Source organism: Citrus clementina, unplaced genomic scaffold (genome assembly GCF_000493195.1).
Source record: "Citrus clementina cultivar Clemenules unplaced genomic scaffold, Citrus_clementina_v1.0 scaffold_7, whole genome shotgun sequence".
Classification (NCBI taxonomy): domain Eukaryota; kingdom Viridiplantae; phylum Streptophyta; class Magnoliopsida; order Sapindales; family Rutaceae; genus Citrus; species Citrus x clementina.
In genome coordinates, this window is record NW_006262075.1 from 10,711,325 (window position 1) to 10,725,246 (window position 13,922).

General features: G+C 35.9%; 2 protein-coding genes across 3 annotated transcripts; both read left to right on the forward strand.

Moving 5' to 3' along the window:
* The first annotated feature begins 2,645 nt into the window (after window positions 1-2,645).
* On the forward strand, window positions 2,646-7,251 carry LOC18036378 (boron transporter 4). Of its 2 annotated transcripts, XM_024181028.1 has the most exons (14): window positions 2,646-2,800; window positions 3,462-3,601; window positions 3,704-3,786; window positions 3,914-4,106; window positions 4,198-4,336; window positions 4,436-4,601; window positions 4,699-4,865; window positions 4,948-5,121; window positions 5,210-5,305; window positions 5,393-5,509; window positions 5,717-6,036; window positions 6,242-6,521; window positions 6,615-6,752; window positions 6,879-7,251. In XM_024181028.1, the coding sequence occupies exons 2-14, from the start codon at window positions 3,498-3,500 to the stop codon at window positions 6,933-6,935; spliced, it is 2,034 nt and encodes a 677-aa protein (XP_024036796.1). In that variant the 5' UTR covers window positions 2,646-2,800; window positions 3,462-3,497; the 3' UTR covers window positions 6,936-7,251. The 2 variants fall into 2 exon arrangements, with proteins under 2 accessions (XP_024036796.1, XP_024036795.1); XM_024181027.1 differs by lacking the exon at window positions 2,646-2,800 and having other exon boundaries at window positions 3,254-3,601.
* Window positions 7,252-8,471: 1,220 nt separating this feature from the next.
* Window positions 8,472-11,813, forward strand: LOC18036328 (boron transporter 4). The gene is given in 12 exon segments (XM_024181117.1): window positions 8,472-8,581; window positions 8,696-8,778; window positions 8,957-9,149; window positions 9,261-9,399; window positions 9,485-9,642; window positions 9,835-10,009; window positions 10,102-10,274; window positions 10,356-10,452; window positions 10,560-10,676; window positions 10,773-11,372; window positions 11,526-11,663; window positions 11,781-11,813. Coding segments are annotated over 12 exon segments (2,010 nt in total). The 5' UTR covers window positions 8,472-8,477.
* The last annotated feature ends 2,109 nt before the right edge of the window (window positions 11,814-13,922 follow it).

A 13,922-nucleotide genomic window follows, 5' to 3' on the forward strand; every position in this document is an offset into this window, starting at 1 on the left:
CTAAAATCTTTGAATTAATACAAAGGGAGTCATTGGCACGGCAGTTTTGACACGAAATGTTTCATAATTTCTACATGCAAATGCAGTGCACGCACGCACGCAAATAGTCTTCGTAAGCAAACACAATTTCGGTAGAAGAAATAAGTCTATGAGGTCGATTTTGTATGACTGAAAATCACTTAAAATAAGAAAGCCAAAGGCTATTTACACATTGCAAGTGGTTGAAATTGCCTTTGGAATTAATGTTCAACACCGTCTTAACAGGATGCCAAAAATTTCTCCAAAAATAAATTTCACATGTAATATGTTTGCAGTAGCATTAAAGTTCTCTCTCGACAGGAAACAAACAAGATCAGATCAGCAAAGAATCCATTAATAGATATGAAGAATTTTTTAAATTAAAAAAAATATATTATAAAGATAAAATGCAAGTATAAATAATAATAAAAAGTTCATTTGAGTTTATTTAAGATGCGGTAGATAATTGATTAATAAAATGTAAATATAAAATTGAATATAGAAATATGAATCCATTTTTGTGATCCCGAAATTCGAGTGGACAGTGAAGAAGCTTGACCATGTCGTCAGCTAATCCGTTAATTTATTAATTAAACCAAGAAATAATAATTTAATTTTGTAGTGGAAATTAAAAGTTGATAACTTTTCGCTTTCATTTTATTTTATTGTTTGGTAGATTAGATTGCATCATGTGATGATTAATTATATTTCGAATTCTCTGGAGGCTTAAAAGTTATGCACAATATGTAGTTTTAAATATTAATAAAAGATTTACGGCCTTATGGGTATATTATACGTACATAAATGTCGTGTCTAGCAGAAGAAAATTTTGAACTTGACAACAAATAAAGAAAAATTGATATAATATTATCTTATAAATTAATTAACGTCACAATTCGATTTGTACGAATAGTTAAAATGTTTCATTTGTTTGTAGATATGCTTTGAAAATACTAAGTACGTCTTGAGACTAAACCAGCTGCTTTTATATCACAATTGAAATTAAATTATAAGTAGATGCAACTAATGTGCATATGATTTCACCATTTTCAAAACAAAATACTTTAAGCATTTATGATATGATCGAGCCAACTAAGATTGACAGATTATTTTACCCCTGATATACAATTAAGTTGGAAAATTCATATTACTTTCTTTGAATAATTAATGGCATACTGAATTCTATTTCTTAAAGATGGCAAAAATTTGAGATGATTTATCAATATGCTCATATTCCATCTAAAGTAGAAACAAGAATCTAATTAAAGATCAAGAAAATCTTCCGAAACTTGTAAAGAAAATTTTACTTTTAACTAAAGATGAGGTTCAAACTTTGAATTGGCAAATGTGTCAATCGGTTAGGTCATAGGTGCATTCTTAACATTAAATAATCATAGACATTCCAACATTTAATTCTATGATATTTATTTATTGGATGATGGTTAAGTAATTTTATAAGTTATGAAATTCATTATTTAATAGATGAGTGACACATGGTGTTGAGACTGAAGTTAAGACTCGAGTGTTGGGATCCCTAACATTATTTATTATGTAAAAATGATAGAAAATAAATGAAAAATAAACCAACCCATAAAATGTTAATTGGTAACAAATTATTATCATTATTTAGATCTTAGTGCCAGCTTTCACATTCTATTCTCCCTTTTGTGTGATAAATATTAACTAACATTCAATTTTTAAGATGAGAGCTGTATATGACCTAACTATTCTTCGTTAGTCCTGACTTCAACAACCTTTGTTTTTGAGCTCAAATAAGGAAGTCTTCCATCTACTTTTTTATTAATCAAAGTTTTTCCTTAGATTATTAATGGTGTGTATTAGGAACTTCTAAATATAGAAAAAAAAAATACTTTTCCCTATAAAGAACCCATTAAGTGTTTTTTTTTTGTGTTAATAGTTAAACCATTTATTTATGTTAATTTCTATAAATAAATATCTCCAACGAAAAAAATTCATTCTTTTATGACAATACGAAACAAGTCAGTTGATTAGATGGATCAAATTCTCGAGCACCAATAATCTTTGATGGAATTTCCTTCAAAACAATTTTTGCAAGAAGGTGTGTGGTAGCTAAAACTGATACGGATGGATTCTTGCTTATTTATATTTATATGTCGAGTAATAATTAAGATATAATTTTTTTATAAATTTATTTTGTATAAATTGATATGTCATAATTTAATTAGTGTTAGATTGAATATCTCTTAATTTACATGATTTCCTTTTGTTATTTTATATTTTTACCATACTAATGAATTTATGTCATATTAATTTGTACAAAAATTTATAACTCTATCTTTAAAATTGCATATAAATTTAATGGAAACTCTCAAGCAAATTTACTTGGCAAAATCATGAAATTAACGGCGCACATTCAGCAATCACCTTAATGGATCACGTATGCTGGCCTCGGACTGCATGGAGAAATCTTCCAAGGTTTACAACCGGCACCACTCTAAAGATGCCACCTAAGCCTGACCCCCCAATATAAACCTTGTAATTTTCCTTATACGAAATTACCAAACTACCCCATCTACGTCTGGCGGGTCTCTTTTAAAGACTTGTATGTTGTGTGTGTGTGTGTGTGTGTGTGTGTGTGTGAGTGCATGTCTGCGTGTTGTGTGGGACTTTGACAAAGTTAAGAGAAGCGACCCCATTGAAGAAGAGAAAATAAAATTACACACACTGAAAGTTTGTCAATTATCAGTGAAAAGTCCGGCAAATATTCCGGCAAGTCTCCTCCGCCGCCGCCTTCAATTTGGTAAATCTCTTATTCACTTTTCTCTCATTATATGTTAACACAAAACACATGCATTATATTTTTATTTGCATGTGCGTGACGTTTTATATATGTATCTAACTGCATGTTATGTTGTGTAACTTCTGATTTTAATGGCGTGTTACAAGTTATAATGAAAGTGTTTTCTCTTGAAAAATGGAACATGGGGTTTCTTTTTCTGGAATAAAGGAAGATTTTTTCTCGGAAAAAGTTTTGATTGTTTCCCAAGAAAATTTCATGAAACTAATGAGATTCCTGATTCTTTAATATAGTGTTTATTATTCTTTCCCTCTTTCTGTTTGTTTCTAAGGAAAGAAGATAATTAGTGCCGTGCTTTTTTTTTTTTTTGTTCACTTCTTGCAGAACTTTGTTTTCTCAGCAAATAAACGGGAAAATTTAGGTTTGAGTAAGGTTGTGTTTGGTTAATCAGAAAATTAAATAAATGTGAGGATAATTTTTCTGAACAAAATAATTAATTTCATTGCTGGTATCTGTAACCAATAGTTTCATTTGAACAACTAGCCTTGACACATTTTCTTTTCTGTATTTTGATTTATCAATGTGCCTAATATGGTTGCTCTGTTCTAAATCATTCCCTGTTTCATCATCTTCATTGGGTATATTATGTTTCCCTATCTCCAAGTTATCCAGATTGTTGCAGTATTCAATTGTATCAGAAATGGAGAACATCAAATCCCCATTCAGAGGAATTGCTAATGATGTTAGGGGAAGAGTTTCATGTTACAAGGAAGATTGGATCAGTGGTATCAGTTCAGGATTTGGGTATTTTCTATATTTTAGACCTTCACCAAGGGTTAAAATTGCATACCATACACTTTTATACAAATTGTGGCTTATGTAGATGTTTCTATATGGCTGTGGCAGGATATTGGCTCCAACAACTTACATCTTCTTTGCTTCTGCTCTTCCTGTTATTGCCTTCGGCGAGCAACTCAGTAGAGATACAGGTTATAAACACTTCCTCCATATAGTTTCCAAGATATTAATTATTTACTTCAGAACTTGTTGTATGCTGACTATCTTATATGTGAATCAGCATTTGCAATGATTTTGAAAGTGTTTTAACTTTTGTAGATGGAAGCTTGAGCACAGTGGAGACTTTAGCTTCCACAGCTCTTTGTGGTATTATACACTCAATAGTTGGAGGGCAACCGCTTTTGATTTTAGGAGTTGCCGAACCAACTGTTATAATGTACACTTATTTGTACAACTTTGCCAAGGATAGAGAAGATTTGGGACAGAAAATCTACCTGGCTTGGGCTGGATGGTAGTGGAAATCAACCTTAAATGCCGGTTTCTAAAAGGAATTGCATAGATAATGTTGGTTTTTGACATTGAGGTACTGTTTGGTTTTGCAGGGTTTGTGTATGGACAGCTCTTATCCTGTTTCTTCTGGCAATATTCAACGCTGGTGATCTTATCAATCGATTTACAAGGATTGCAGGCGAACTTTTCGGCATGTTGATTGCAGTTTTATTCATTCAACAGGCTATCAAGGTAACTACTGAACTGCATAAAACAGAATCAATTGATTCTAAAAGCAAAACTTTGTGATATATCTGATGCTTAACTTGTGGCAGAATGTTTAACTGATAGGGGATGGTGACCGAGTTTAAGATTCCCAAGGATGAAGACTCCAACTTGGACAAGTATCAATTTCAATGGCTTTACACAAATGGATTACTAGGAATCATATTCACTTTTGGTCTGGTATATACTGCTTTAAAGAGCAGAAAAGGAAGGTTCTGGTGGTATGGCACAGGTTTGTGATTTGTGAAGCAAATTTGGAGCATTTTGATTTTTATTGTTAAATAAATAGTTCAAAGTTCAGAAACTGATTTTTTTTTTTTGCTTTACAGGGTGGCTCAGGAGCTTCGTTGCAGACTATGGGGTTCCTTTAATGGTTGTTGTATGGACAGCATTGTCGTTCAGTGTACCAAGCAAAGTTCCATCAGGAGTTCCCAGAAGGCTCTTCAGTCCTCTCCCTTGGGAAGCTGGATCTTTAGAACATTGGAGCGTAATGAAAGTAAACCATATTTTCTGAAATTTTTGGGGAAACTTTTTAAAGTAATCAAATGTTTTAGCACTTACATGAATTCAAATTGCAGGATATGGGGAAGGTCCCTCTGGCTTACATCTTTGCTGCCTTTATTCCTGCTGTGATGATAGCAGGACTTTACTTTTTCGACCATAGTGTTGCATCACAGTTGGCACAACAGAAGGAATTCAATCTTAAAAAGCCTTCTGCATACCACTATGACATCTTGTTGCTCGGATTCATGGTATGCAATGCTAATATATACATCTGATTTTTGTTTTCTTATTTTATTTCTTTGGCACTCATGTTCTCTTATTAACAATTGCCTTTAGACATTGCTTTGTGGATTGATTGGCCTGCCGCCTTCCAATGGAGTCCTTCCACAATCTCCTATGCACACCAAGAGCCTTGCTGTTCTCAAAAGACAGGTTTGTTTACAGAAGTTTTAAGAGAAAATTGTCATAAATCATTGACAAGGTATCAGATACTTAATGAACTTCAAATGTGATTTCTAGTTCATGAAAAAGAAGATGGTGAAGAGTGCCAAGGAAAGCATAAAGCAGAATGCTAGCAATTCTGAAATTTACGGAAAAATGCAAGCTGTGTTCATAGAAATGGAAAGCAGTCCTGTTGTAAGTCCTCCAGTCACTACTGCTGCTTAAAAACAACACAATTTTGGTTAGTTTCCATCACTATTATCACTTGGTGTTCCCCAGTGTTTGTTAATCCCATCAAACAAGAAGATAACTTCTCTGCCTTTCTGCATGTAGTGATGAATTTCTCCAGTGTTAGTTCCAAACATAGTCCTTTTATAATGGCATGATTTGTTTCTGCTGCAGACTTCAGAAGTTAAGGAACTGGAAGACCTGAAGGAGGTAATTATGAAAGGTGAAAAGGAAGGAGAGAAGAGCAAAGAGAAATTCGATCCTGAGAAGCACATTGATGCTTACTTGCCTGTCCGAGTCAATGAGCAAAGAGTGAGCAATCTGTTGCAGTCGCTCTTAGTGGCAGCATCTGTATGCGCCATGCCTGCCATAAAGCTTATTCCAACATCAGTTCTCTGGGGTTATTTCGCTTACATGGCCATTGACAGTCTCCCTGGTAACCAGTTCTGGGAAAGGATGCTCCTCCTCTTCATTACCCCTGGCCGGCAGTACAAGTGAGTTTAAACTTCTTTTTCCAATAGCATTCCCATTTGAGAACATAAATATTTTGCATTGGAATTATTCATATCATGAAACAGGATTAGTCACCGATAAAATTTATTTCTAGATCAAATGTTCAACCTTTCTGAATTATGACAAACATTGAAGTTGCCTGAGGCTGTACTAATTCCTTCCATGACTTTGGACATATCATTGCAGGGTCTTAGAAAAGGATCATGCTTCGTTCGTGGAGCTGGTGCCATACAAATACATTGTCATATTTACTCTCTTCCAATTTGTATACTTCCTAGTTTGTTATGGTGTCACATGGATTCCAGTTGCTGGAATTTTGTTCCCCGTACCATTCTTCCTTCTCATTAGCATCCGACAGCATATCCTTCCCAAGTTGTTCCCTCCACATCATTTGCAGGAGCTGGATGCTGCTGAATATGATGAAATCAGTGGTGCTCCATGGCGTTCTCTTAGCCTTTCTTTCAGGGTAAGCAATTTTCAAACCATCTTCAATACAAAACCTTGAATAATCCTATCTATGAATTTGCAAAGCTAAAACAAGATATGAAATTTTAACCAGGATAAGGAAGTGCCTCACCTTTGCGAAAAGGAAGAAGAACTGGAAATGTGTGATGCTGAGATTTTAGATGAGCTAACTACTAGTCGAGGGGAGTTGAAGGTCAGAAATGTGAGCTTCAGCGAGGAAAGACCCGGTCTGGTACGACATCTTCGTATTCTCTCCTTTTGTGATCAAGCAAGATGAAATTATGTTTTTTTTTTGTTTAGAAATGTTCATGGATTGGGAAGCTGATTCTTATAGGCTTTGTACATTGTGTTCTTGCAGGTTTATCCGGAAGATATTGTGCAATCAGAGCAAGAGAGATACATCGGATCGCCATAGAAAAGGAAAATTCTGTTACAGAAGAATTGAAAGTATCTTTACTAAGATGAAAAGAAGGTTGAAGAGAATGCCATTATAAATTGGATTGAAAAGAAATGGTAAAGAAAGTTTCATGCAATGTATGATTTAGAGAAAAACAGCTGATTGCAGATCTTAAGGGTTTTAGTATAGATTAGATACTTATAGATTAACAATGGGTTCGGCAATCAAAAATGCCACGATGCTGACCATGGATTTTGTAGCTCTGTACTTCCTTAACGTACAAAGAAAAGTGAAAATTAAAAAAATAAAAAGAGTTTTGAGCAATTTAGCAGCATTCTGCGTCTTTGCTTGAGTTTGAAGCAATTGAGACTTGACGAAACATTTTTCGGGCTAAACAAATGTCGAAAATTTTGCTGCCACAAGACCAAATCTGTGATTCTCTAAATTAAAACATGTGATTCTCCAAATTAAAAGACCAAATTTGTGAAACTTGCGCAAGGCCAGTTGCCCGCTGTTGCTAATGTTGATAGAGACTTTCGTTGTTGTGCTGTTTAGCAAAATATGAGGAGAAATCATGGTCCCCTCGCATATGATTGAATAACAGAGCTACCATCTCTTTTTTGGTCGTCGTTCTTTCTGTTGCCTGAAATTTTCAATCGCCACAAGATAAACTTATGCACAAGAGCTGATATTCTGTAATTTCCTCGAGCAATAAAACTGTGATTGCTAAAAAAGGGGGTTTTATAAGGATATTGAAAGGGTGTGAAAAGAGAAAGAGAAGAGAGGGGTAATTTTCTTAAAATCCAACTGGGTCTCACTAGTTTTGGTCAGCAATTCTTAAGACCATAATCGAGAACCAAACACCCAGAGCACCAGGCAAATTAGTTTCAGCTATTAATTAATTTTGAGATTGATGAAAATGTAATCTATATAATTGATAACATAATCATACATATTAAGCTACCTTGTCACCTAACCCATTTCTCCATATTTAAAAAGGAAAATAAAAAATGTAAACCGCCATTAATTTTTAATTAATATTTTTTCTAATTTATGTATGATTTTATAGATATAGAGAAATATGGTGGGGGTCATTTAAAACCGCCATTAACCAGAAACTTCACCAAGACTTTTTAATTAATTTTTTTTTTTTTGTTGTTGAAGTTTCTGATTAGAGAAGAAAAGGGCACAAAGGTTTCATTTTTTTGGATTAAAACATGAGCTTTTTGGCAACAGTTTTGTTTGTTTGCCCAGAAAATTTGCAGGAGAATTATGAGATTCCTCATTCTCTAATAATACTAAGAATTGGGTAGACTGATTTACCTCTTCAGAATTTTGTTTTCAAAGTGCCTAATATGACTGCTCTGTTTCAAATCTTAGCCCTGCTTTATCAATTTTCAATATTACTATAATTTTTTTTTTTCATTTCTACTAACTATATATATGACTCTCCCTCCATTAAGTATTGTGTTTCACTATCTCCAAGTTTCCAATATTGTTGCAATATATTCAAGTTCAACTGCTGCATCTACTTAACTAAAGCACTTTCTTGCGTCAGAAATGGAGAGCATCAAGTCTCCGTTCAGAGGAATTGCAAACGATGTTAGAGGAAGAGCTTTATATTACAAGCAAGACTGGATCAGTTGTATCCGTTCAGGATTCGGGTACTTTCTATATAATTTAGTCCTTAAAACTACTGATTTTAATTGCATGCTGATACACTATATTGTGTATGCAAAAGGGTGACTCATTTAAATGTTTCATTCTGTTCATGATAGGATGATGGCTCCAACAACTTACATCTTCTTTGCTTCTGCTCTTCCTGTTATTGCTTTCGGCGAGCAACCTGCTAAAGATACAGGTTACTGGTTATTGCATCAAAATTTTGGTACCCAGTGGAGCAATAATTATTAACACGCCCTTTTTTGTTTTTGTTTTTTGTTTTAATAGGAACATACTTGTTGCTATTTCTTACTTTCTTACACATTGGTTAATATTATTGTGACGATTTTGGAGGTGCTGTAATGATTACTATGTAGATGGAAGCTTGAGCACAGTGGAGACGTTATCTTCTACAGCTCTTTGTGGCATTGTACACTCAGTACTTGGAGGGCAGCCGCTTTTGATATTAGGAGTTGCCGAACCAACTGTTTTAATGTACACTTATTTGTACAACTTTGCCAAGGATAGGGAAGATTTGGGGCAGAAACTTTACCTGGCTTGGGCTGGATGGTATTAAAAAATCAAACTCAACACCGTTTCTAAATGGAGTACTTTGTGTATTAGATAATGAATGTTTTGAGTGTTTGATCTTGAGGTACCGTTTGATTTTTTGTTTTACAGGGTTTGTGTATGGACATCTCTTGTGCTGTTTCTTCTGGCAATATTCAATGCTTGCGATCTTATCAATCGATTTACAAGGATAGCAGGCGAACTGTTTGGGATGTTGATTGCAGTTTTATTCTTGCAAGAGGCTACCAAGGTAACTAAAATTAATTTTGATTTTAATAGCATTGGAAATAAAAATTTGATGCCTGACTTTTAAGAATTAATGTTTTAACTGATAGGGAATGGACTCTGAGTTTAAGATTCCCAAAGCAGAAGACTCCAGTTCAGAGAAGTATCAATTTCAGTGGCTTTACACAAATGGATTACTAGGAATCATATTCACTTCCGGTCTTGTATGTACTGCTTTAAAAAGCAGAAAAGCAAGGTCATGGTGGTAAGGCACAGCTTTGTGATGCTCTTGTCAAGAAAATTTCAAGTAATTTAGCTCATGATTAACTAAATGTAGAAACTATTGACTTTTACAACATTTTGATCGATCCCACACCGTATTAAAGTGCAGGATTCCGTATTAGAAAAGCGCGCTAACTAAAATATATTGAATAAGTACTGAAACAGAATCTGTGTGTTGTTATACAGGGTGGTTCAGGAGTTTCATTGCAGACTATGGGGTTCCGTTAATGGTTCTAGTGTGGTCCGCTCTGTCATTCAGTGTACCAAGCAAAGTTCCTTCTGGCGTTCCGAGAAGGCTCTTTAGCCCTCTTCCTTGGGAATCTGCATCTTTAGATCACTGGAGCGCAATCAAAGTAAAAAGCCACATTGCCCTTCAACTATTTTTCAAAGGGAACTTTCAAAGTATGCAAAGGTTTTTCAGTGCTAATATGTAATCAAATAGCAGGATATGGGGAAGGTGCCTGTGGCTTACATTTTTGCTGCCTTTATACCTGCTGCGATGATAGTGGGGCTTTACTTTTTTGACCATTCTGTTGCTTCTCAATTGGCACAACAGAAGGAGTTCAATCTTAAAAAGCCTTCTTCATACCACTATGACATCTTGTTGCTCGGATTTATGGGGCACACTATGCTTATATTAATATATGCATTTGATTTTCATTTGCCACTCATGTTTTTGTTCTCAAAATACTTTCTTTAGACATTGGCTTGCGGATTGATTGGGCTGCCGCCTTCCAATGGAGTCCTTCCGCAATCTCCTATGCACACCAAGAGCCTTGCCGTCCTCAAAACACAGGTCTGTTTTTTTGGAACGTTTAAAAAGAAACTAAAAATTGTCAAATATTATTGACAAGTTATTATCAGGATCAGGTAATTAACGGAACTTGATAATGTCATATGCAGTTCATGAAAAAGAAGATGGTAGAGAGTGCCACGGAAAGCATAAAGCAGAAAGCTACAGATTCTGAAATTTATGGAAAAATTTAAGCTGTGTTCATACAAATGGATAACTCCCCGGTTGTAAGTACCTCTCTTCACTAGTGCTTCAACAAAAAACACCAATCATTTCTCCCTCCGTGGTTAATTCCAAAATCGATGTATTTCTTTATTCTGCAGAATTCAGAAGTTAAGGAACTGGAAGACCTGAAGGAGTTAATTATGAAAGGTGGAAAGGAAGGAGAGAAGGGCAAAGAGAAATTCGATCCTGAGAAGCACATTGATGCATATTTGCCTGTCCGAGTTAACGAGCAAAGAGTGAGCAATCTGCTGCAGTCACTCTTAGTGGCAGCATCGGTATGCGCCATGCCTGCCATAAAGCTTATTCCAACATCGGTTCTTTCGGGTTATTTCGCCTACATGGCCATTGACAGCCTTCCCGGTAACCAATTCTGGGAAAGGATCCTCCTCCTCTTCATTACCCCTGGCCCGCAGTACAAGGTCTTAGAAAAGGCTCACGCTTCGTTTGTGGAGTCGGTTCCTTACAAATACATTGTCATGTTTACTCTCTTCCAATTAGTATACTTCCTCGTCTGTTATGGTGTCACATGGATTCCAATGGCTGGAATCTTGTTCCCCTTCCCATTCTTCCTTCTCATTACCATCCGACAACGTATCCTTCCCAAGTTTTTTCCCCCACATCACCTGCGGGAACTGGATGCTGCTGGATACGATGAAATTAGTGGTTCTCCTCAACGTTCTCTCAGCTTGTCTTTCAGGGTATGCTAAGCTATAATTTTTCCGGCTCTTCTCTTGTGCGGACATCCGCACTGCACTGACATTCTACGAGGACTTTTACAACGTTGTAAAACATTGAATCTGCGTGAATTTGTGATTACTGCTGATACCCGATATCACTTAATTGTTTGCCAGGATAGGGAAGGACCTCGTGTTGGCGAGATGGAAGGTGAATTGGAAATGTGTGACGCTGAGATTTTGGACGAGCTAACTACAAGTCGAGGGGAGTTGAAGCTCAGAAGTGTAAGCGTCAGAGAGGAAAGACATGGCCTGGTAATTAAGTTATATCCTCGGATTATTCTTCTTCTGCTTCTGGAGTTTAGAAATGTACACGTGGAGAGAGCTCGACACTAACTAAATAAGCTTTCTATTGTGCATGTGCTCTTGCAGGTTCATCCAGAAGGTATTGTTGAAATAGAGTAATTGACGGAGACTTGTCTGAAGAATGCCATTGTAGTTATAAGGTAATTAAGAGAGACTTGTTTAAAGAACGCCATTGTAGATATAAGGAAGTTTCAAGCAGTGTGCGATCGTTCGAGAGAAAGACAGATGATTGCAGATGTTGTGCACGGAATGCGGAATCAAGCGCACCAAATAATTACAGAAAAATAAAGGACACAAGAATTTACGTGGTTCGGTAATTAAACCTACATCCACGGAGACAAGAAAGAATAATTGTTTATTTAACAATTAATAGAGTACAATATTTGAGTAACAAATCTCACTTCCCAGAAACAAAAATATACCCAGTACTCTCACACTCTGTAGGAAAGATAAATTCTCCAGATACACTTCTCTCACTTCTCTCACTTCTCTCAAAAGCTTAGAAACTTATAAGCTTAATAATTTTGGGATGATTTTGAAATGAAGAAATGCTCTCTATTTATAGGCTTGAAGCTAGTACTATTCCACCTAACCCAAGTACTATTTCACTTAACCCAAGCACTATTCCACCTAACCCAAGCACTATTCCACCTAACCCATGCAAATATGTCAATGGTGTCCATTTGGCAAATTTGACAAATTTGCCAACTTTCCATTTTTTCTTCAAATGTTTGGTAGCTCTTTGAAAAATTGCCACATGCAAGACTTTTCAACAATTCTCTATCTCAGCGAAAATTTGTCCAAATCTGAGTCGACTACCAATCAATTATCATCCCGAAAGTGGCTGCATCTCTGTGACTGCCTACGTACCCAAAATTTGGGATCAAGCCAACCGTAATTCAAAATTCCCGAAGGAAATATCTTAACACAGTCGAATGATTTGAATTAGTTTCAAGCAATGTTGAAACTTAACTCCAGAAACTACCTTCGTCAACATATCTGATGGATTATCTTTGGTATCGATCTTCTTCAACAACACTTCACCGCTCTCGATAATCTCCCTCACATAATGATATTTCACATCTATGTGCTTCGTCCGAGCGTGATATGTTTGATTCTTCGCAAGGAATATCGCACTTTGATTATCACAGAAGACCGCAATGTTCTCTTGGATTACTCCCAAATCACCTAACAAGCCTTTCAACCAGATAGCTTCTTTTACAGCTTCAGTTGCTGCCATATACTCGGCTTCCGTAGTGGACAGAGCAATTGTCGATTGTAGAATCGACCTTCAGCTAACCGAACCTCCACCCAATATGAATACGAAGCCCATTGTTGATCTTCGCTTGTCAAGGTCTCCAGCGAAATCAGAATCACAATACCCAACACATTGTTGACCACAATCCTTCTTGAATAATAACCCAACATCCACTGTCCCATATAGTTATCGGAGAATCCACTTTACCGCAAGCCATTGATTTTTACTCGGATTGTGCATATATCTACTAACCATGCTTACTGCTTGAGATATATCGGGCCTTGTGCATACCATAGCATACATAAGACTACCCACAACACTAGCATATGGAACACGAGCCATGTAATCGCGCTTCTCTTGAGATCTAAGACATGAAGAAGAGCTTAATTTGAAATGAGGAGCTAGAGGTGTACATATCAGTTTAGTTTTGTCATCTATACCGAATCTTTCTAGCACTTTTTTCAAATAAGACTTTTGAGTCAACCATACGCTCTCATTCTTCTTGTCTCTACGAATCTCCATCACAAGTATTCTCTGTGCATCACCCAAGTCTTTCATCTCAAACTCAGAAGCCAGCTGCTTCTTTAATCTTTTGATCTCATCTCTATTTTTCGAAGCTATAAGCATATCGTCGACATAGAGTAACAAATAGATGAAAGCTCCATCTGGTAGTCTTCTAAAGTAAACACAATGATCGTGTTCACTTCTGGTGAATTTCTGCCCTTGTATAAATTGATCAAATCTTTTGTACCACTGCCTTGGCGATTGCTTCAATCCGTATAAAGATTTAATTAACCTACACGCATGATTCTCCTTTCCAGCAACTTTGAAACCACAAGGCTGAATCATATAGATTTCCTCCTCCAAATCTCCATGTAAGAACGCCGTCTTAACATCCAATTGAGCCAACTCTAACTCATATTCTACAACTAAGGCAAGTAGAATACGAA